Consider the following 23,975-nt stretch of genomic DNA (forward strand, 5'->3'; position numbering starts at 1 on the left):
CAGACCTTGTGCTGTTGAGCAATTGCCTTGTAAAACAGCCCCTTCTCTGCTTTTGTCTACATAATTTGAAGGGCTTTGTCTGATGCGGATAACCTTCAAATCACACAACAAAAAAAGTCGATTTGATTTGATAGAGTTGATTTCCCTTATCAAGCATACTGGTATGCACACACATTAGCACAGAACTGCCACCTAGGCATGCACGGTACATGTTTGATGTGTTCTGTCAGAACATACTGAATACTATGTGTTATGCATGAGAGATGGCTAGATGCAGGAAAAGGGAGGGAAGAGAGACGGGGGGGCGGGGGTGTGAAAGAGAGAGGAGAGTGGCTCCTCCTCACTCAGTGTGCACTCTCTTCCTCTTGCTTTTTAGTCTGTTCCCTACTCACTTACTCACTCACTCACTCAGGCTCAGGAAGGGCATCACAGGCTCTCTCAGCAAGAGAGGGGGAAACCAGAACGGGATCGTGGGAGAGAAACAGTGTCAACAAAAGCAGCAGGGCGGGTGTTGCCTTCCTAGGGACTCATCACTTCTGCCTTCAGGTCTCGTGCAGCCCTGCACTACTGGATTCCTGGATGGAGAGGGTGCAGGGAGAGGGAGAGCGCCTGGAGCGCCCAGACACACTTTCAGAGAGGGAGAAGGAGATGATCCAGGACACCTGGGCCAAAGTCTACCAGAACTGCGGTGACGTCGGGGTGGCCATCCTCATCAGGTATACTTTATCATCTTTTCCTTATTCTCATCTTTGACATCTCAAAGTTGTCAGAGCAACAGGATACAGGATAAATGTATTGTAAGGCAGGAGACAATACCAGGTGGAACAGACATACAGTACACAATGACTGTCTTACTGTTACGTATCTACCTGCCTTTATAACTGTGGATAAGTTGTCAGTGTCAACAGGTGACGATGGATCTGTAACTTCCTATTGACTATCCTCCTGGTTCAACACATGCGTTTTTCTTACTTGCTTTCTCTCACTCTCTCTCTCACACACACACACACACACACACACACACACCCACAAACACACACGCGCAAATGTACAAACAAACACACACACAAACACAAATGTGTACACACACACACGCACACACACACACACACAAACACACACACAGCTGGAGATTGCAGTCCTCACTAGACCAGCGGTAACAGCTGCAGCCACCACAGGGAGTGTAACTCTTAGTATCATCTCATTATTGTTGTTCAGAGCTCCTATCCTTCAATTAAAGCTGAATTTAGAACTAGGCTTCATTTTGCCTCTACTACTCGGTTACATTGTCATGGCGTCAATGGCGTCTGCATGGCCTAAGTACAGTATCTTTCTCTACTAGAACGTGTGCTAAACAGTGTTGCAATAGTTGGGTGTGACAATGATCTTGCATTGACGTTAGGATTGCAATCTCAATGTTGCCACACTACTTATAAATTATCTATTGCAAAGGGGGAACACAAAAATGTCCCTCCTGAAAATGTGAATATTGTTCTCCCGTTAAATATCACATGATGATCGACTTGTACAGTGCGTGCATGCTCAATCTCAGTATCAGTGTATGCGTCACTCTTAGCCGAGAGCACCTGAAACCTAAGCTTTTCCCTCTCTTAAGTCATACTTTTCGGTTGTAAATAGCAGAGGCAAAACAGTGCAGCTCAATCCATCTCACCTGCTGACAGCTTTGGCTCTGAAGGTGCTCCCTCCCTGAGGCAGCAGTTCATATTTCACATACAGCAGGTCTTGCTGACCTGATGCACTGGACCTCAAAGGGATGTCTCCCAGGCCTCGCTGAGATCCATACAGACCGGTGGTCAAGCATTAGAAACAACATTCCCTCTTATTTTGTCGAGTTTTAGGTTGACACTTATTAAGTCTTGTAGCACAGGTTTGCTGTGTCATCGCTGATTGCTTAGTTAGTACTGTTTGTGCAACAGAGCCAGGTCTCATCTGCGGCTTTTATGAATAACTAAAGTGGTGTTGATGCATGTCGTTCCTGCTGCCCTTCTCTTCAAATGAATGTACACTCCGTGCAGGAGTTGCAGCAGCCCTCTGACATCATACAGCGTGTATCCTCTGCTCTCGTTATTTTGTGACAATCAGTATGACACAGCATGGCACAGCATGGCTCTTCACCTAGTCGACATGACTTGACCTTTGAGCCACTGACATTTTTTTCTTTTATGTTGGGGCGTCTTTTTAAATGCGGGTCAGGTGACTCCCCGGCTGTTATTCCTTCCCTTCACATTCCCTTAGGTCTTAAGAACCTCAGAAATCCCATGAATAAGAGCTGACGATAAGACCATGAATAATTCTCCATGTGACTCTTCAAGAGCAGATCTTGCACGATCTCGAAAAAAAGTTTACTTCCTAGACCGGTTTGTGCTTGGTTGCCTAATACCTACTGTTTTGATCTTAAAGATAAACGTGGAACTTTCTCAGAAATGAGGCACTTTCTTCACCGAAAACAAGCTCTTGAGCCACTCTCATAGCATAGACAAGGAGAGGATTACACTCAGTGGCTATAACTCCCTAATGAGGCTATTTATATGCAACCACAGGTCATGTAATTACAGATAGGGCAAGATTAAACCCCACAGTTTTTGTTTTTTTACAATTTATGACTGAAACAGTGTATCTGCAGAAAGAGTCTCTGCCTTTAATTACAATCTGTAGTTACTGAATTAGCACAGGCATAGACCACCCGCCACCCATAGCAAAGAGGATGAAATATTACAGATATCCCTTTCTAGTTTGATTTCACAGGTGAAGATAGCTTAAAAGCTGTCTCTGGCCATGCACTTTCATATAGACGCAATGTAAACACCGTAGCTTCCCTTCTCTGTTATGGGTTTTGAACTGAAGGGAGAGGGATGGGACATCTGGAATGGATACAGGCAGACAGCTGTGTTGGATCTGTCCCAGTCACTGTAGGGGGTCTGTGGCCCTGGCTCCCTCAAAGCTCTCTGTGGCAGTTTTGCCTAAGGTAAACTAACCAGTTCAATCTGTAGAGGACCTGCTGATCATTACCGTTGGTTCAGTACACATGTTGCAGAGATTTAGTTGTGTGGGGTGGTTTAAGGGTAATGTTTTTAGATATAAGAGAAAATATGTCAGCAAATATGAAGGACAGAAATTATGAAACATGAAAAATGCCAATGGATGATAATAATCGAACAAAACATGAGGTATTCCTAGTCCCCTGTGATGGTGAGTATCGCCGATCACATCCCCAAAACCTGACACACAGGAAGGAGTGAGTTTATGAGAAGCACCAGATGAAGTCGCTGCAGCCCGCATGGGCGCCGGCATTCAGCTCCTTTCATTCCTCTGTGTAATTACACAAGCCGAGACTTAACGATCTCAAGCTCATTAGAGCACTTCACTGTTAGTCTGCCAATCATACGGCGAAGGGTGGGAGATGAAAGGGAGCTTTGTGAAGCAGGGGGGGGGGAAACACAGCTTTTATCCAATCCAACTGTCAACCACTGAGACCAGACACCTGGGCCAACAGGTCTCCTAGAGGGAGCACCCTAGAGAACACTGTTCTATTCTCTCTGTGGAGAACATACTACGGTAGTAGCCACTGAAATACTATGATGTTCACATACTGCAGGGTCTATAGCTTGATAATCGGTTGAAATGACATACCAGAATTGTCGGTTATAATATGCCTAGGTTGGTTGTTTGTGTGCTGTATATCTCTGATGTACTGTTCTCTCAGTAATATTTGCTGAAAGGAATGCATTGGTATTTGGACTGCACATACCTTTCCTCAGGTCACTAGCGAGTAAACAAAGTATAAACCGCAGTACCTGGATGGTAGTTAAAGATTAAAAGGGCAAATATGCACCATAGCGGTCAACACTTTCAAATTATGTTTACTTATGATATCTCGCCAGTCCAAGAAATGCACCTGGCTTCTCAGGATAATATTGGTGGAGGCTAAAGGGCAGTGAGATTAGGAGGAGAGAGAGCAGCTGGTCATGTCTCCCACTTCTCCTCCGCAGGCTCTTTGTGAACTTCCCCTCCTCCAAGCAGTACTTCAGCCAGTTCAAGCATGTGGAGGACCCTGAGGAGATGGAGAGGAGTGCCCAGCTCAGGAAGCATGCTCACAGGGTCATGAACGCCATTAACACCCTGGTGGAGAACCTCCATGACGAGGACAAGTTGGTCTCTGTGCTGAAGCTGGTGGGCAAGTCCCACGCACTCAGACACAAGGTGGAGCCTGTGTACTTCAAGGTGAGGAACAACAAGGCAATCATCTCCTGACAAAGCTTTCGCATAGGGCACAGGGATCAAACCTCCATTCACACAGGGACACACACACACACACACACACACACACACACACACACACGCACACACACACACACATATACACACACCCACATACATACACACACAAACATACACACACACACACATACACCCTCACACCTTAAGAGTCACACCCAATATTCTAAAAAAAGAGGTTTAATTTAATCCCCTTGTGATATGTATTAATCATTAATCATGTATCCATCATTTTCCTCACAGGAACATGAAACATCCTAATTTTCCCACTCTTTCTGTCCCCTCAGATCCTGAGTGGGGTTATCCTGGAGGTGCTGGGTGAGGACTTCCCAGACCACTTCACCCCAGAGGTTGCGGGGGCTTGGTCTAAACTGCTGGCTGCTGTCTACTGGCATGTGACAGGTGTCTATGAGGAGGTGGGCTGGGCCAAGCTGTCCAGCTCCGCTGTGTGAATTGGCAGTTCTGGGTCAATTTGATCGTCACTGAGTACCGTGGACTCCCAGAGACTGCTACTGGGCCTTGGCTTAGGAGGAGGGGGACCTACGCCTGACCATTAAAGGGAAGAAATGTTTCTTTGCAGAGCTGATGGATTCTTCCCTGTATCATACTGTACCTCCCTCTCTGCACCTTCCCCATGCCCCCACAGTGGTGATGCCAAAAGATTAAGCTGACGGATGGAATGGGCTTACTAGGACTGTACATTTTGAAACAAAGACAGTGTGCAATCTACATCCAATGAAAATGTTGTCTTCATACCACACTAAAAAATGCGTACGTACCTGTACATGCAAATACAATACATATTCAAATGCACAACAGAGTGACCAAACGACGATGAAGCATTAGACATGAGATACTGTATATCCTGCTGTAGCCTACATTCACATCACCTTGATTGTGCCTTCTTTATTCCTGACACTGGCATCATGGCCTGATATGTTGCTGGTGTTTCCTTACTAGTATGGTGTAGTATATTAGAGCTACATTATTCACGCAATTTTTCACCTGTTAATTTGATATTTCTCTCTCCTTGCACAGTCCAGCCATCTTGGATGTCATTTCACTGCTTTGCTGATGATTTTAAAAAAAATAATAATAATAATAATAATAATTAGGACACATCAAGTAACTACACACACGTACATACAGTGATATTGTACATCTGATTAATACTTGTATTGTTTCTCTCCTGTATGAGTCTTTCAAATGCAGCTGTATCAATTCTACTTTTAGACTCTCAACTTTTAGAAAGTTTGTTTTCGCTCATATGAAAAAAAGGGGGATTGACATTTTGATGACAGCAGTTAGTTTTAGGAATTGTAAATGTTTCTTATCAATCCCTGTATCTATATATGATATCAATATTAAACAAAAAATCATGACACCAATATCGGACTTCAAGATGCTATTCATCCTATACCCACACCCTATTCTATACCCACACCCTATTCTATACCCATACCCTATTCTATACCCATACCCTATTCTAATTTCCTTGTTTTTTTTCGCCATGTGAAAGCATTAACAACTACAGACCCTCTCTCCTCTTGCCATGGCCTACTGCTCCCCTGTACTCCATCTGAGTCAGCACTCCTAATGATACAGGGATTAACAGGAGGCCTTTGGTATTTACACCTCCATGTCATGAGCAGACACGTAGGGCCAGAGTGAAAGTCGAGTTCAGCACTGGATTCTGACCCTCTCTCTGGCTGCCTGCCTACCGACCTCTGTGGTAACGCAGTATTGGGCGAGTGAGCATGCTGCCTTGTGTTACAGCATCAAGGAGTAGTGTATACACAGATTCCCTTCTCAGACTCTCTTCCTACCAGTAGCCATTACCAAGATCCCCATATATCAACTTGTGTTACACAACTGTAACAATAAATGAGTAGGATGATCTAACCACACAGCTACTGTTTGCAGTACCGTGTGTCCTAAGGTGAACCGTTTACTCAACTAGTCTAGGTTGTCACATAAATCATCTCTCACAACAAATTTCCCACCCAGCAATTAAAGGACTTACCCAATAAAGACAAAACCTTCATTGTTACCCCCTGCTCTTAAAGGATGTGAGAGTATGCCACTGAAAACCACTGAAAACCTGAACACGGCCCAACACGTCCCTGTGGTACTCAAGCCAAATTACTACATGGAAAGCCATGACACAACATCCTGTGCACCCTTCAGGCATATGCTAATAGTGATTGGGCACTAACAGGCATGAATTTAAGCTCCAAGCACAAACTCTGTATGTTCTGTTTACCTCCTACCCCATGCCAGTAAGGCTGACCCCTTCCCCTGATCTGGGCTAATCCTACAGGCTAATCTTACCACCATGGTGAGAGGCCAAAGGAGGGGCAGGAATAGTCCGACTGTAACCACACTCTTACTCAATAGGAGAAATGGTCCCAGTATTCTAACCCACTGACCGACCGTCCCAACCGAGGGTTACATGAGATAGGACCATGTGTACTACTATGATGGTCGTCACCACTGTCGCTTTCCTCCTACATAGGAGGTTCTTCAACCGAGTGAAACCGTAAGTGCCCTACTCATTGTCTACCATTGTCTAATCTAGTCTTCCAATTCAGAGAAAAGTAGCAGGCTTTGAGCTTCAGTTGATGTACTGTACTGTACTGATTTTGTAGGTTGCTTGATTCAATTCTTAAAATATTGATAAAAACAGCAAACATTGTTCCAAGGGGAACAAATCGAAATACCAGTTTTCTAATCTGAATCACTCTTGCCATAAAGGTATCTATTTACTTCTCCGGCTTGTCTGTTTCGTATGTAGACTTTGAATTCCCTCATTACGATAGTGATTGACTTACATAAGCTATTCATTGCTATTCATTGCCACATCCATTAACTATTCATTATTGCATAGAGATCAAATGAGACAGATTGAAGTTGACCATTTGCATTGCAGTTAGAAATGTAGCGATGAATAGTGGGAAATGCATCTGGCTGCTAAATGACTAAGAGTGCAATCCTCTCTGCCCCCTGGCCCTGCGTAGCCACTCACACGGCAAACAATGCCATGTGGCTGTAGCACCATGGAAGCTGTGGAACACAGCAAGCTCACAAGCATGGACCAAACCCATATGGTCAGGCAAAACTCTTGGCCTTAGTTAATGGGGTCCATATATTTTCTCTTCTGCTCAAGACACATACTTACAGCATATCTAATTTCACATTGTGAAATCAAGCATTACCGAGTCAATATGTGCTGAAACATCAACATTAGTGGATTTATGAATGTCCCTCATCCCATGTGTCCTAGGCACACAGATGACACTAATGAGAAAGACGATCCCTACATTAAGAGCAATGGAGCGGAAAACCACCAATGACAACACTCACAGCCGACGAAGCTCTGCAAGGTAGGGGCACAGCTACAACTGTACAAACAGGTCATGTGACTGAGTGAGCTACTCATAAACTCGAATGGGAACAGGACATGAATGAATGAACAATATTCAATTGTCCAAAGCGGACTAGTGCATCCTGATTCTGATTTTGTAGTTGTTGTTCTTGTTGTTGGTTGCAGCACAGACACAAACAGTGACAAATGTAAACAAATACATTTAAAAAAAAAACTAAATTAGTAGTAGGAGCTAGAGAGGGGGGGGGGACAGGGAGGGAGAGGGGGGGGGACAGGGAGGGAGGGAGGGAGGGAGGGAGGGGAAAATGGAACATGTGGCAGAAGCAGAGATGCATAAAGTGAGAAGATATAAGCCCGTTCCACATTTAGCTTTTAAGTCCTCACCACAACGCTGCTCACACTAAATGATTTAGTGGCAGAACAACAATCCATCAGCTCTGTGGAAGGTTATTATAAATACATTACCTCCCCCAAGCCAAGCAGTTCAATGGAGTCGTGCAGGGGCTCATAAATGTGGGGCAATAAACGGACACACAAAATAGAATGCAGCATGGATGAGATGGGTTTAATTGTATGAGTGTACGATTTTACTATACTATACCTGTGTGCGGAATAAGATGAGACAGGTCTTTCCAAATGAATGGATGAGTTTAGTAATTTATTCATAGCATGTTTTTTCCCTAAATAATTAATGAGCATGCATGTCAGCTTTCATGCACTGTCCTGACCTTCCGTTTCTTTTCTTACATATTGAACTGAAGCCCAGAGTGAGTCCTCACTTCAATGGCCACACATCTGGTGAGTTCCTTCAGTGATTAAATTCAACCAAATCACAAGAACTATCTCAAGTTATCCATAAAGTTACTGTAGCCTGCTATGCCATCAGTGTTGAAGCCCCTTGCTAACATGTTAACACCCAGGCTTTGTGTATTGTTCCAGTGTGGCAGGAAACCAGGCAGACTTCCAACGTGGAGATACTAAAGTGGACCATTCACTGACAGAGTTAGCTCTCCAGTGCACAAGAGACTGCACAACGCCTTGAAAAGCATCCGGAATAAATAAGCAGGCCAGCACAACAAGGTCCTTTTAGATCCTCACCCCAACATCTGTCCTGCAGATATTCCCAATGTTATTTCAGCATCAGAGACCTCCTCTTGGGGGCGGAAGAATTCCAGTTATGAGAATGAAACCGTATCCAACCACATCTGGCTGCTGCTGAATCTGCAACATTTCCAGTCGTTTTTTTATATGGTTTATATAAAACATTATGGAAAGGGTTCCGTGCCTAACAGACAGCTACAATTCTTTTCTTTCTTCCTTTTTGTTGTTGTTTTATTTTTTAGCAGGGATACAGATGTCCAATGAATTGTCATATAGGCTTTTAAAGAACAGGCACTGTAGTGCGCTTTAAAGGGTAGGCTGTTTTTTGTAACCTTACACATTCCTAAAGTGACCTGAACCTTGTTTATGACCGAAACAAGGACCTCAAGATAAGTAATGTGTAGGAATCTTGGGATGCCCCTTGCACAGGTAGACCATAAATACTTAATAATAATAGTAATTAAATAAAAATGTGTGCCATGGCTAGTGAAGAAGTATTATGGTTACACCAGCAATTTCCTTGGTCCCTCTTTGCCTGTCCTCTCTGGTCGCAATGCACTATTATATGATGAAAGAAAGCCTGCATCTGGATCACCTCCGATGTTTCCCCATAGCATCCTTTTACCCTCATAAAATGAGTAACTGTCAGGTGTAACAGGTGTATGTTTTATGTCTGACTGTGTTTGAATTACAGCCCCAATAATATTTCCCATTACATTTTTGAAAATATCTAGGAGTCTTCTTAGGAATGATCCTCCATGAGTCAGCATGATGATAATGTTGGTTACTGATAGTAGAGTGTGTGACAGTATTTGATATACTTTGATCTATCATCTCACAACATGATTTTTCTTTCTAAAGCACAAACAATTTGTGATCCCCCTGCTTGGTTAAATAAATGGATGGAAGAATTGAATTAGTGTTCTTGCATATTTTGGTGTTATTGGTTAGCTGTACCAGCTAACACGTGTTGTATGTATTGTATGTCTGCTGTGTGCTGACTATTATTACTACTTAAAAGAGAGCCTTGTAAATGTCAGTTTTAAGGCTTGGGGCAGATTCCACAAACGTGAGGTAGCAAAGACGGTAAACAAAGTTGACAGACAGACTCTATCACTTTGTTAATATATAAATAACAAAATCAATTCAAAGTAACTAGGGGTTTCAACAGCATAAAAGAGATAGACATCAATTGGTTTTCCTATATGCCATGATATAATAAGATATCAACCAATTTTTCATGACAAGAACACAATGTTCCTTGTCCTGGATATAGTTCCCAAAGGCTACAGGAGGGGGTTTTCATTACCTCTGATCTCTATCCATTCCCAAGCAAAACTACAAAGGCATGGCAACAACCACTAGAGAAAATTGGACCAGCGGTTGTTGCAACCATGAATTAGAGAAAACAAATGTGAAGTGGTGTTGTTCAGAGAGTCTTCTCCATTTACAAGCTACTCTCAGGAAGACCCAGCTCTGAAGCATCAGAAAGGCCCTTTGAGGGTCGGGCCTGGGTGAGTGGTAGGGGGAGACACAGGCGGTATAAACATGGAGCTCATTCAAAGGTCCAATGAAACTGGTTTAATTATCCCACTGTATCTTCACTCTGAAGTGCTGATCACTGTATCAGATGGTGTTCAAAAAGGATTGAGAATCTGTACTGTATTATTGAGCCTAATGGCTTGAGAGTTGTCAGAGAGTTGACACAGTCCATAAATGTTAGGATTACCTACATATACATTGTATAGCAATGGTCTAGTATGGAGTGTAGGACTATGGGCCAACCTGTATGGTTCAAAGTCAAAGTCAAAGTGGCTTTATTGTCAATTCTTCACATGTCAAGACATACAAAGGAATCGAGAGGACGTTTCTCACTCTCCCACGGTGAGACAGATAAAGTGCCCAGGCACAACAGATAACACATACTAAAAGTAAAACATTCAATAAAAATAATTTAAACAGTGCAAAAGAGCAGTCAGTAAAGACAGTAATTAGCAGCCAAATACTGGTGATAATTACCGGTATGGTCCTGCATGAGCCAACCTGTCTTTATGAGAGTAGAAAGGCAATCTTGCCAGATAAATGTCATTGTAATATTGTCCAATGTTTGAACTGCTTATATGACCGTAGGCCAATTATAAATGATCACAGAACACATTGTATAACCTGAAACGCCACCTGGTGGTAAAGTCAAATAGAATCTGAGCTCAGCACTCTCCATAACTACTTTACCCACAATCCACCTCAACTGATAAACAGGAAGTGTACGTTGAAGAAGCGATAGCAGAGGTCTCAATGGAAAATGCTGCACTGATTTAAAAGCATGCGGGTTGATAATTCGTTAAGGGTGAGCCATGTCCTACGCTTGAACAGTGTAGAAGTATCTATGTAAGCCGGTACAACAGACGGGAACGTTACAGCTAAACAACAGCCTAACGTTATTCCGAGTGAAACAACCGCCTGGCTCAGGAACAGTCGTGGTAGTAGTGGTAGCACATCTGTGTTGCCTGTTGTTTGCAAATGCTGATAAGATGATTGATGTTAATTATTGTGAAGTGATCATGTGAAAGAGTTGTCGCCTTGTCAAATCCTCAAGCAGGGCGAGTTGGGAAAGCACTTCGCTGTGGTAACCAATGGTGACGGTGACGCTTTAATAAGATTTACTCAGATTTAGCCCGCTGCAGAGATACAACATGGTAAGTCATTCATCCTTAATAGATGTCTTAAAGTCAGTGCTTTTAGGTTGCTATTAATGCTAACCAACCGACCCTTCACAAGATCCCGATGCTTAACACCACTTGACCACTACCGGCTACAAGAGAGTCATCAAGAAAGCTGCATTGACACTGTTTAAGGCAGACCTAGCGTACAACTTCCATATTTCAAATGTGCTCATGACTTGTCCCCCATCAATGCAGGCTTCTTCAAAACAGAAGAAAGGACTGAAGAGTAAGTTCTGCTGATGTTGTTATGATTGTGTATAATCCCAAAATTAAATGGCGAGCCCATCTATTCATTGCATACATTGTTTTTCCCAGGTACGATTGGTAACGTTTTAGGACACCTCTTGGGGGATGATGGTATGTATTGATTACTGTGTTATTGAATCGTCTGGTTTTCCGTCCATCTTTTGCACAGGCTGCATGCAGTCTGATCAGATTTCCCACATGTTGTCCCCAGTTTTTCTCTCATAAGTCTGGTCACCTTAAAGTTAGTAGCCATTGATCATTGCAGATCATAGAAATATTGTTTTTAATTAATTAATTAATTAATATCATCAAATACAGAAGTAGCTAGTGTATTTGAAAATGGTTCTATTGTTTTCCTGACCAGATTACCCAGTGAAGGCCAAATCTTCAACTCATGAAGCAGGCAGACTAGGGACAACTCTACCATCACACAGTGGAAAGCGGTAAGTCAAGTCAACTAGAACTGCATGAAATTTGCTGCTGGAACTGTGTGTGTCCTCAACTCTGAAAAACATTGTAACCATAGAGATCATCAAAGTCTAGCTTGCTTTGCCTTTTGTTTCTACAGCGAGCTATTTGACGACGACAACTTCTTCAGCAAACTGGCAGAGGAAGCTGGAAATGATGAGGTAGGTTGGCAGGACATACATAAAGGATTTCAGGGTCAAGTGAGTTGCCTCCATGTTCTTTCATATACACGTGTTCTTTTCTCCTCCACTCCAGGACTCTGACGTATCTGAGGCTGATCCCACTGCCTTGCTGGAGAGCATGAAGGTAACAACCATGCCATGTTCCAGTTAGAGATCCCAAGAGAGAGGGAGACACAATTAGGCTGTAGTCTTTCTGTGAATACTCACAACCCTTGCTGTATCTTAACCTTGTGTAGGACATCGATGATATGGATGCTGATCTGTTTGGATCAAAGAAAAAGCCAAGTTCAGCCCCAGCTCAGAGCAAGGGCTCTGGCATGGGAGGACCTAAGAAAGACCCTCCTAAACCAGGAAACAAGTTAAAAAGAGAAGGAATAGGTACTGTGCATGCAGGTTTTTCCCTGAGGTTAACAGCATAAGTGGTATTGATGTACTTGTATGCCTCAGGGGTATTGATTTCTTGTGTTGATGACTATGCTCTCTGTATCCACTCAGATGAGCCTGCCATTGAGGACAAGAAACCCAGTTCTGCACCTGCATCAACAGTACGCGGCTACAAGAAGTTCAGCTTCACCGGTGAGCAGACTGCCCTGTATCACACACCATGGGTGACCTATGACCTGGACCACCAAATGACTCTCTCAGATTACATATAATGTAGGCTAGGGTGAATGAGAGTGCAACTGAGGACACACACACATCTACGGTACCACCTAGGACTGCTGTAGGTATTTAGACTAATAAGGAGATCACTTCTTTACTGTGCATTATTTCTCCCTATTACTGCATTGCTTCAGATGATCTTGGCCTAACTGACACAAAAGGTACCCATGTAAAGATGGATTTGACAGTTGGGCCTTACACATGTGGAATTTTCTATGTACACAAAGTAGTCATGGGTCACAAATGTTTGGAAAAACATCAACTGTAAAATCCATTGAAGTGACCCTAGGAATAGTCGATTTGGTTGAAATCCGTCTAGAGATTGCAGCATGTCAGTGCTCAATGTCAAGTCCACATCTCTGGTGTCATGGAAGCTGTTTTCCTCTCTACAGACTTTGATGACCCTTTTGCTGACCTGTTGGACGACCTGCCCACGGAGACCAAACAGGAGCCAAGAAGCACCAAGGCTCCCCCCGAGAAATCAGTTCTGCCACCTTCAGAGTCTCCAATCATAAAGAAAAAGGAAACAGGTTTGTCTCGGACCTCAGGGGATCTTTTAAACATGTACTGTAATATAACCAAAAGACAGAGTCGGTTTGTTAAAAACATCTATTTCTCTTCTAGCTTCACCAGCTCAGGCTCCAAAGAAACGGGACGAGCTTACGTTTGACGATGACGAGGATGACCTTATGGACGCGTTGGGATTCGGGGAGAGTCCCAAAGAGAGTCCTAAGAAGAAGGAGACAGTTCTTACACCTAAGAATGAGAGGTATGCCTCAGCACCCGTCACAAGTCATCACAGAACAGGTTAGAATACAATAGATAGGAATTGCATTATGATGATAGCCGAACATTCGATCTAAGCCTAACAAACATATATTTGTAATGCATTCTCTCTGGTGCTCTGTCCTGTCTGTCTCTAGTAGTGAGCCCTCACAGAGAGCACGCACAAGGCTGGATGAGATTCTGGGGCGTGGGACATCCCCTCGCCTTCTAGAGCGCCCCCTGACAGGTGAGAGAAAGGACCAACCACAGCAGCAGGAGAAGCCACAACAGGAGAAGCAGCAGCAGAAGACCCCCAGTACTAAAGGTAGCTACTGCCCTCGTTTTCAGCTCAGCAAAATGTGAGGTAGTATTCTAGTATCAAAGAGAACCAATAGCTGATGATTGTGTTTTCCTCTGTCAGACCCTTTCCTAGATGAAGACATCACATTTGGATCCTATCAGCCCACACTGGTATCCACACCTGAGGGTCGAGTGTCACGCAGACAGTCTGTCAGGTATGTTAAGAGCTGCAGCAGAAAGCCCTCTCATAGCCTGGGTCAATGCATTGCTCAGTAAGTGTTTGTCAGCAAACGATTGTATCATGATTTGATTTTATCTCTGAGTGTCCAGAGATTATAAATGTATGTGTACTACCGTGGTACACAAATTAAATGGCCACTCTAAAATTCATCACTCTCTTTCAGATTCTCCACTGAGGACATCAGCGCCTCCTCTCCTGAGAAGAAACCCAAACCCATCACCCCTGTTACGCCCACCACCCCAACCTCTACCCGCTCCCGGCCTGGTGCTGACTGGCTGGGGCTCACGTTGGATGATGATGATCAAGAAGAAGAGGAGGAGGAAGAGGTCAAGAAGCCTCAGTCTGTACCAGAGACCCTAAAGACCCCCTCCTCTCCCTCAGTAGGGGGCAAACCCCCCCTGTCTGGCAACCGGGTCCCACCTGCAGCGCAGCCAGCAGTGGAGACCCCATCCTCCTCCTCCTCCAAACCCCCCAGGCCAGATGTCTCTGTCAGCCAAAAGAAGGATGAAGAGGAGGACTGGCTATCAGGGGCACTGAGTAGGAAGAAGACTCAAGCGGCCACATGGTCGGAGGAAAAGAAGACAGCACAGGAAGACTCTCTGGGGCTTGGAGAAGAGGTGGATCTAGACTCTTTCCTCAGGTAAGGCCTAACCCTTGGTCATGGTCTTTCAGATCACAACATTCCATAAGAACCATCTGAATACAAAGTAACCACTTACTTGTCTCAATATTTACATAGCATGTTACTATGTCTGTTATTTCCTCAGTAAACGTGGCTCTTCACCAGCATCCAGGAGAAAACCGGAAGACACATCCACTCCCAGCAAGGAGCCAGGGTATGACTTAAGTAAATTTCCGTCGCTCATCCACAGTCCAGTTGCTATATCTCAGCCATAAGCATCATCTAAGTAGTTGTGGTTTATGGAATTTCTCTTCAGTGACTCTCCTGTGGGACCCAGGGCGACCTCTCGGAGATTGCCCAGCCCTACTCTTCATTCTACCCCAGTGAGAGATGACCAGTCCAGGCCTGGTATGTTACTCTGACTCCCATCTACATATGGTTATCTACCTAAACAACTGTTACATTGCTTCTACAGCATAGCTACTGTAGTACTTTTGTCTGCCAATTTTTCTCTTTGTATTGCGTGATTCACTTTCTGTTTCGCTTCAGTACAGAGGAGGTACTAGTTTTTAACATACCAGATATGTTTTGTTTTTCTAAGCCAAGTCCCTCCCTAGTAACTTTGAAGACCCAGAGCCTTCTAGTCTGCCTCCCACTATCCCAACTGACCATCCTGAGCAGACACAGGCAACCAATCACACTCTCACTATGGCTGCTGATGACCCACCTGAGCAAATCAGTGCAGACATTCATAGCCAGTCCCGCCTGGCTCAGTACACTGATGGAGAATCTGAGCCTATCAGGCAGCATTCACACTTAGACCACACACTTCACTCACTAACACCTCAGATCCTACCTGACAGTGCCTCACATCAACAACATGCAGTCTTCCGGAACTCACACATCCACTATCCCCTCCCCACAGATACCAGTCCACCGGCCCCCTCCTCTCCTCCACAAACACCCTCAATAGTCATCCAACAAACCCCCACCACAGCTCAGCCTCTCCCCTCCTCTCACCCCGTCTCACCCCTTCCATCCACAGCTGTGGCTGGTAGAGTAGGCTTTCCTCCAGGCCAGGTCCCTCCACCTCAACCCCCAAGGTTAGGTCCAGCTTACCCAGCAGCGTCAGGCCCCTCTCCCCTGCCTACTTCTGCTGCTAGCCTCCCCCATCCCCAGCAGTACCAAAACCTACAGGATTTCAGGGCACCAGGGTGGGCCGAGCTGCCCCCCAACTACCCTGCCCAGCAGTGGCACCCCATGCCCACTATCCTACCTGACTCTACGTGGTGTAGGTACTCGCTGTAGACAGAGTCGTAGTAGTAGTAATTAGTGAATCTTTCTAACTTTCATCTCAGTTAAGTTCTCTGCATCTTATCATTTACTGTCATTGATGTTTGGCTGATGGTATTGATGTTTGGCTGATGGTATTGATGTTTGGCTGATGGTATTGATGTTTGGCTGATCATCCAGATCGTCTCACACTGTCTTACATGTTCCCCAGTGCCGCAGCAAAGCCAAATGCAGAACATTGCACCTGTTGTTCAACCACAGGTATTAAGAAGCCTTTCATTTGTTAGTCTATGTGCTAACATATAGGTAATTGTGATATATTGTTTTAAACATAAGTCACCTATTTGATTTTTTTAACACTTTCTTTCCATTTTAAACAGGTATCTCTCACAGCAGACAGTCTACAACAGCTCTTACTACAACAACAGGTACAAAGATAAACACCAGTCACTTCAAAAACAATGTTTTATTTAAAGGAAACGGACATTATTTCAATAGTTTTATTCCATGTGAATACAGATCGCACACATTTTATCAGCATCAGCAGTGCTAGGAGACCCTTGACTGGGTATCTGTTTTTCTCCATAGTTGGTGCAGTCCCAGTTGCTGGGGTTAGGGGGCGCTGTTGATGTGGGAGCTGTCCTTCAGAGACAGAAGAAGGAGAAAGAGCAGCAGTCTGGGGAGCTGGCTTTACATGCTCGCGTCATCCAGTTGGAGGGACAGGTACTTGGAGGGTTGAAAAGGCCTTGATAGAGGAACCTTTCTATGTTTGTTTTTCCTCTCTCTGTGTCTTTTTTTGGCAGTACCTGTCTCTTCTTTTCCAGGTGAGAAGTCTGCAGCTGGAGAGGGATCAGAACCAGATGTTGCTGGAGAGTGTTCAGCAGAGACACAAGCAGGACACAGAACTCATGGAGAACACACACAGGTGTGAGAGGGAGTTGGAGACCTAGATCCTACTACCACTATACATAAGATGAATGGCCACATCTTCGCCCTAAGAATAGAGCTTAACCTGTGTGTGTGTGTGTGTGTGTGTGTGTGTGTGTGTGTGTGTGTGTGTGTGTGTGTGTGTGTGTGTGTGTGTGTGTGTGTGTGTGTGTGTGTGTGTGTGTGTGTGTGTGTGTGTGTGTGTGTGTGTGTGTGTGTGTGTGTGTGTGTGTGTGTGTGTGTGTGTGTGTGTGCGCGCGCGTGCGTGTGTGTTCCTGTGTGCTTGTGTACGTGCCACCAGGGCTCGTGTAAAGCTGCTCGAGGAGTCTGCTGCACAGAGAGAAATGAGGGCACGGCAGGAGTGCGAAGACCTAGCAGAGCGCCTGGCCACCGTCACACGTCTGGCTGAGCAGGAACGCTCAGAGCTGCAGGCCCAGCACCAGCGCCGCCTGGCCCAGAGCCAGCAAGACAGAGACCGTGAGGTTGAGAGACTCAGGGATCTACAGAGGTGAGTGACCAGAAGAAGCTAGGAGGGAGCCTTGAGAATGTGTCCTTGTATTTCTACCCACTGTAACTGTTTTTTTTTTAATATATACATTTTGACAGATTCCTTTTTTATTTTCCTGTAGGAAGTCTATTTTAGAGATGAAGAAGGACCATGAGGATCAGGTCCAGAGACTGAAGCGGTTAAAGGATGAGGAGGTTGATGCAGTGACCAGCGCTACATCACAGACCAGGTCACACCCTTCAGTCCACTCTGTGTATACGCTTAACCACTCTTAACCATGCTTTGGCAAAGTTCTGACCTCTGGATAGGATTCTTAGCACTGCTAAAGCTTTGTAGTGATTTCCTGCTAAAGTTATCATACTGTATACTTACTACGATATGGTTTATGGTCCTCTACTTCCGTAATACCTTGACATGCATACATATGCTATAACCTGTCTGCACCTGTGTGTGGTTGTTTCAGGTCTCTGACGGTGGTGATTGAGCAGATGGAGCAGTTCTCCCACAGGCTGGGTGACCTATCGTCTCGGGTGGAGAGCACTCATGAGAACACCGCCCAGGGGTTGGAGCACGGGGCACGTCACAGAGAGGAGCAGCTCCGGGGTACTGTCACTCAGACACAAACACACACACACACACACACACACATGCACCCACCCACCCACACGCACATACACACGTGCACGCGCAGGCCTTATCAGGGTCACACAAAAGGTTTTACTCCAAGAAACAAGTACACTTTCACAGCTCTGATAGAAGTTGACTTTTGCTGTACACTACAGAATAAACTCACAATAGAGACATCTTCTGAACAGTTACTCAATTAACATCACGCTAAACTTGGCAATAAGTGAACGCCTCCAAACTCTTCAGTTCACTCTGGGTGAATATGATTGTCACAGTTCAGATCATCTGACGGTGGTCTCTATGGTGTCCATGCGTCTCAGTGATGCAGGACCGTCTGGGCCAGCAGCAGAGGGCCATGGCAGAGGAGCGAACGAGGCTCAAGGAGGTCATCGCCAAGATGGACACTCAGCTGGCAGAGCAGCAGAGGCAACTGGAGAAGGTGGGTTCTGAGGACTTTCATGTTGATATATTTAAAACTTGCTCACCAGGATCTGTTTGCTATTCCCTTGAATTTATTTCGACGAAAGAGGGTGGGCTCATCTTTTTTTTTTTTTGAGAAGAAAAAATGGAATGTATGTTGGAGATGCCGGTGTTTGTACATAGGGGAGTTTGCCTATGTATATGCAGATTATTGAAAGTTATAGTCACTTTTGCAATCTGAAATTTGAATAAGACATGTTCATCTGTTCCAGGAGCGCTGGAGGGTGACTGCGGAGCAGGCCAAAGCTGAGTCGTCTCACAGAGGCCTGGACGAGGAGAGGCGGTCTATGACTCAGCACATCAACATGGAGAGAGAGGAGCTGGAGAGGGCCAAGGTGCAGCCCTCTCTCTCTCTCTCGTACTCCTTCTCATGGTAGAGGTGGTGTAATGGGGTGGGGAATGTTTTCTCGGCACACTCTGGGCCCGTTAATACCAATCAATTATCGCTTGAATGCCACAGCCTATTTGAGTATTGTTGCTGACCATGTGCATCCCTTCATGGCCACAATTTACCCATCTTCTAATGGCTACTTCCAGCATGATAATGCATCATGTCACAAAGCAAAAGTCGTCTCAAACTGGTTTCATGAACATGACAATGAGTTCAGTGTTCTTCACTGGCCTTCCCAGTGACAGGATCTGAATCCAATAGAACACCTTTGGGATGTGGTAGAACGGGAGATTCACAGCTTGAAAGTGCACCTGAATTCTGTAGGAAATCTGTAGGAATTGCGTGATGCAATCATGTCATTATGGATCGGAATCTCAAAGGAATGTTTCCAACATCTTCAAGCAAAGGGAGGCCCTACCCAGTATTAGTATAGTGTTCCTAATAAAGTGCTCAGTGAGTTCATATTCTCCCTTACCTTTCTCACTGTCCCTACTCTCTCTCTCTCTCTCTCTCTCTCTCTCTCTCTCTCTCTCTCTCTCTCTCTCTCTCTCTCTCTCTCTCTCTCTCTCTCTCTCTCTCTCTCTCTCTCTCTCTCTCTCTCTCTCTCTCTCTCTCTCTCTCTCTCTCTCTCTCTCTCTCTCTCTCTCTCTCTCTCTCTCTCTCTCTCTCTCTCTCTCTCAGAGTGCCCTGTTGGAAGAGCAGCAGTCAGTGATGCAGCGCTGTGCAGAGGAGAGGAGGAAGCTGGCGGCTGAGTGGACCCAGTTTCGTGCCCAGGAGAAGCTAAGGCAGGACCGGGCAGAGCGGGAGGCCAGCCGGGCTCTGGAGAGGGACGCCAACAGGGAGGGCTCCATCGTCAGCATGGCACAGGTACCACAGTGGAGGTTTTCCAGGAAAGGGATGTCCTATGCATATAGGCAGTCAGTGTTGTGTGTCTAACTTTATCACCTCCATGGGTTATCCCAAATGACGGCAATAAACCTCAAGAAAATCACTTTTTGTGTCGGTATTGTGAAACAAACTGTTACCAACCAAGTGATCGAACTGTTACCAACTTTTTTGTCACACATATTTGATAATAATAAGTCAACGCCATCACAGTGTGTACAACGCTCAACCAGACCATGTTTCTCTGTGGCCCAGAACCAAGCGGACCTGAAGCTGCGTGCAGGGGAGCTGAAGCAGAAAGAGGAGGCTGTAGCACGGGAGAGGGAGGCTCTGGAGAGACAGAAAGAAGAGCTGGACAGGGAGAAGGAGAGGATTGGTGGTACCGCCCTGCGGCTGAAGACACGCGCCCAGGAGGTGGAAGCCTTCAGCAAGGTCTGGGACCAGAGTACATTACAAGTCTATGCTAAAGAAATGAATGCATTTAGGCCTAACTAGTACAGTATAATGCACATGCAGGTTACTGTGGAAATGGGTGGCCATTGAATGTACAGAGGTAGATGTAGAGCAGCATTGTGACTGCACCCTGCCCCTGTGTTCTGCAGCTAGCCTCAGAAAAGTATGAGGAGGGGGAGCGGTCCCTGCAGGAGGCCAGGCAGGTGGAGACTGACCACCAGACCAGGCTGAGGAGCATCCACTCCCAGATGGAGAGACTGAGGCAGCAGGAACAGAACCTCCATCAGGTCAGACAGTGGCTGAGAATCTCAAACAGTGAATTTCAAAAGTTGGATCCTCGCATCCTTTTTCCTCGCCTCCTTCACAAAACCCATTGGAGGAGATGGTTTGAGGTTCCTTCTCTCTGATCCTCTCCTCCAATGGGTTTTGAGGAGGAGGCAAGGAGAGAGGAAGCTAGGAGAGATATTTAAGATTTGTGTGGTTGGCTACAACCCTACTGCATGGCATAGGGGTGTAGGGTTCAAACATACCCATAATACTACAGGGCCTATTAATTTACATACATATATTTACTGTATAAATCATATGGATTTTCATATGTACTCATAGAATCACAATCATGGCCTAAGCCTCTGTGATTAAAATGTTGTGTAGTTGAGCTAACAGTTTTCCCTCTTCAGGAGCGAATAAAGATGACAGATCAGCGTAGAGAGGTGGATAGACTGAGACAGAGCCTTCCCATCACCCCTCTGCCTCCAACTATCCCACCCATATTCACAGGTGAACCAGTTACTAATGATTCTTCATGATTAGGGAAATGGCACAGGCTTCTGAGTTGTTCGGTTTTTTTTATTAGAAGTGAATAATCTGTAGTTTTCTTACATATGTGTGTTGTCCTTTGTAAGACTTCAGCCCAGTGTTAGCAGGGCATCAGATGGCCTCGACACCAACGGCTCCCCAGTCTCCCAGCCCTGGATCCACCGAGCTCCAGGCCAGACTGGCTCTGCTCAGACACACAGCAGAGAAGGTAACAGCTGCTTGTGAGGGGCGCTGATCAAAACCTGAGCCATTGCAGTTAAAGAACATGTCTTGAGTAAACAACAATGCACATCACATTCTCCCTGATCTGTGAACAGGAAAGTCAGTTGTATGTCTACAAAGCATTTGTTTTGGTGAAGTTACAATTTAGACTCATTTGCTTCCCCTCCTAGGACCGAGACTACCTACAGGATGAGCAGTTCTTCCTGGACACACTGAAGAAAGCACCATACAATTCAGCTTTTCATACAGATTGACTGATGCACTTAACACATGTACCATTAAACTCGCTTTTTTATATAGATGTTCGTATTATTCATTTATTTTAGCAGTCCAATTGACAAGTCAACACACATTTTAATTATCCAAATCCAACTTTATTTATAAACAGCTGCAGTCAGGCATGACATGTAAATACAATTCACGTGAAATATCAGCTTCTTGACTTTAGTCATCATTCAGATAACAGCAAGTCCTTGGTCCTTTCCACCACTTTAATGACTCCACCTGAAATTAAATAAAATCTATTGAGTAAAGGTTCCTCGGGTTAGACGGTTCATAGAATGGACTGCCCCACAAAGCCTCAGGTTACCATAACTCAACACTGTTGTTCAGACAGGGATAACATGTTTCATCATAGACTTGTGAAAGTTCATAATTCCCTTCACATCAACCACAACGTGGCCATTTCAATCTCAACATTTTATGACACTGTTTACCTTCTCACATCCCATTGGAATCACATGTTGCGTTTTCAGTGGTTCCCACATGTAGGTTGCCAGTCCTGCAGAGAAATTACCTTGTTCATTTTTGTTTCCTGATACACCGAGCACACATTCAGGTCTGTGCATTTATCAGATCAGCTTTTGCCATCGTCAGTTTCGCATCAGACGGCACTTCCTATGCAGCGATTTCATCATTTAAAATTACAACCAAATCAAGTGACTAATAGGGTTCAGATTATATGCTTTACCATTCAACTTGCCCAGATTTGCCAGATTAATCTTCCACCAAGGGCAGGTTTTCCTTGAGGCACCAACACTGCAAGAAGCACAATAACTACGGGTTATTACCACAATGCAAAGAACAGTTTACCTCATGACTTAAATCAGCCATATGACTACACATTAACAAGCCTTCAGTGATAATTTATAAAAAATAAAAACACAATACACTTAAAAAAAAAAAAAAAGTCGACAATATTTTTAAGACAGGGATAACAAACTAGTCATTGACTCTGCAATTTACCTCCACTAAACTGTCTTAAATTGTATATGCATAAGTGGAGACCGTTACCTGGGACGCGTGGGCCCGGGCCGAGTTCATCCCTTCAGTCCATACCGGATAGTTGTCAATCACGACTGCATCTGTGAAAATGAGCATAATGAGATTATGTTTCCCAACTATCTTGAGGAAACCGTACCTTTAGAAGCAATGTTGCATGTGAATGGCGATGTACCAGTTCAACAAACAGCTCCTGCGCCCCCAGCAGGTCCATAGCCATACATTTAAGTGCAGGCCACATTTCGTCTCAAGTTGCTCAAATTCAGTATGCTAACCTACTAATGTCCCCAGTTAGACGCAATTCGTATCAATATAGACCACCCCATGTCAAGCCTCAGGTTACCATAACTCAACACTGTTGTTCAGACAGGGATAACATGTTTCATCATAGGCTTGTGAACACTTAACTACCTTGCCATTGACGGAAACTCTTATTCTTGGCCATTTAAAATCAGGACGTTTTATTTGACAAACTGTTTACCTTCTCATTCCGTTGGAATCACATGTTGCATTTTCAGTGGTTCCCACATCAAGGTGGCCATTCCTGTAGAGAAATTACCTTGTTAATTTTTGTTTCCCATGATACTACAAGCACCGAGCACACATTCATGCATTTCTCAGGTTACCTTTAGCCATCGTCAGTTTCGCATCAGACGGCACTTCCTATGCAGGATTTTCATCATTGAAATTCTCAATCAAATCAACTAATAAAACCCAGGTTATTTCTGACTCCACCATTAAATGTTGCAGCACGTGGTTAGCCAAGACAACTGCTGTAAATACTTACTTCAAATTGCACTCATGGTGGCTGGTCGTCATTCGATGTCGTAGATTGATTTCTAATCATTCTAAAATGATCTAAAGAAGGCCGCATGTAGCCAAACATCAAATAAACTTAAAGGTTTGTGGTTTACCAGCTAGCTACTCGCAAGCTGTCGAGCTTCAATGGTTGTAAAAGACTTCCTCAGCGCGCACGGTGGGTATTTATACACATGGTTACGTCATATGTCAAGTGACTACTCCTGGACCAGTGGGGACCGAGCAGAGTTTCTACAGCCCAGCCTATGGAGAAGAAGTGGCTGAAACATTTTAAATGA

The 23,975-nt window shown here is 44.7% G+C and overlaps 2 protein-coding genes and 1 long non-coding RNA gene across 5 annotated transcripts; 2 read left to right on the forward strand and 1 right to left on the reverse strand.

Moving 5' to 3' along the window:
- Positions 1-416: 416 nt before the first annotated feature.
- LOC310810276 (cytoglobin-2-like) lies at positions 417-5,669 on the forward strand. The gene is made up of 3 exons (XM_083677972.1): positions 417-716; positions 4,011-4,242; positions 4,584-5,669. Exons 1-3 carry the CDS (start codon positions 580-582, stop codon positions 4,746-4,748), a joined length of 534 nt encoding a protein of 177 aa, XP_083534098.1. The 5' UTR covers positions 417-579; the 3' UTR covers positions 4,749-5,669.
- Positions 5,670-11,052: 5,383 nt separating this feature from the next.
- On the forward strand, positions 11,053-21,896 carry fbf1 (Fas binding factor 1). 3 transcript variants are annotated; one of them, XM_083676672.1, is made up of 31 exons: positions 11,053-11,129; positions 11,382-11,478; positions 11,701-11,731; positions 11,821-11,862; positions 12,116-12,194; positions 12,320-12,380; positions 12,475-12,525; positions 12,638-12,779; positions 12,897-12,977; positions 13,457-13,594; positions 13,689-13,833; positions 13,988-14,154; positions 14,251-14,344; positions 14,534-15,010; positions 15,138-15,206; positions 15,309-15,400; positions 16,497-16,546; positions 16,666-16,713; positions 16,874-17,008; positions 17,110-17,210; positions 17,514-17,720; positions 17,842-17,949; positions 18,184-18,323; positions 18,668-18,786; positions 19,040-19,162; positions 19,900-20,085; positions 20,359-20,535; positions 20,706-20,843; positions 21,237-21,336; positions 21,462-21,583; positions 21,768-21,896. In XM_083676672.1, the coding sequence occupies exons 2-31, from the start codon at positions 11,476-11,478 to the stop codon at positions 21,849-21,851; spliced, it is 3,510 nt and encodes a 1,169-aa protein (XP_083532798.1). In that variant the 5' UTR covers positions 11,053-11,129; positions 11,382-11,475; the 3' UTR covers positions 21,852-21,896. The 3 variants fall into 3 exon arrangements, with proteins under 3 accessions (XP_083532798.1, XP_083532796.1, XP_083532797.1); XM_083676670.1 differs by lacking the exons at positions 11,053-11,129; positions 11,382-11,478 and having other exon boundaries at positions 11,622-11,731; XM_083676671.1 differs by lacking the exons at positions 11,053-11,129; positions 11,382-11,478 and having other exon boundaries at positions 11,622-11,731; positions 13,991-14,154.
- A 60-nt stretch (positions 21,897-21,956) lies between these two features.
- LOC310809086 lies at positions 21,957-23,817 on the reverse strand. The gene is made up of 6 exons (XR_014554392.1): positions 23,666-23,817; positions 23,360-23,422; positions 22,891-22,961; positions 22,568-22,635; positions 22,314-22,378; positions 21,957-22,101 (listed from the first exon to the last, which is right to left on the reverse strand). It is a non-coding gene; the product is annotated as an uncharacterized lncRNA (long non-coding RNA).
- Between the last annotated feature and the right edge of the window lie 158 nt (positions 23,818-23,975).

Source organism: Argentina silus (assembly GCF_951799395.1).
Source record: "Argentina silus genome assembly, chromosome: 9".
Taxonomy (NCBI): Eukaryota; Metazoa; Chordata; class Actinopteri; order Argentiniformes; family Argentinidae; genus Argentina; species Argentina silus.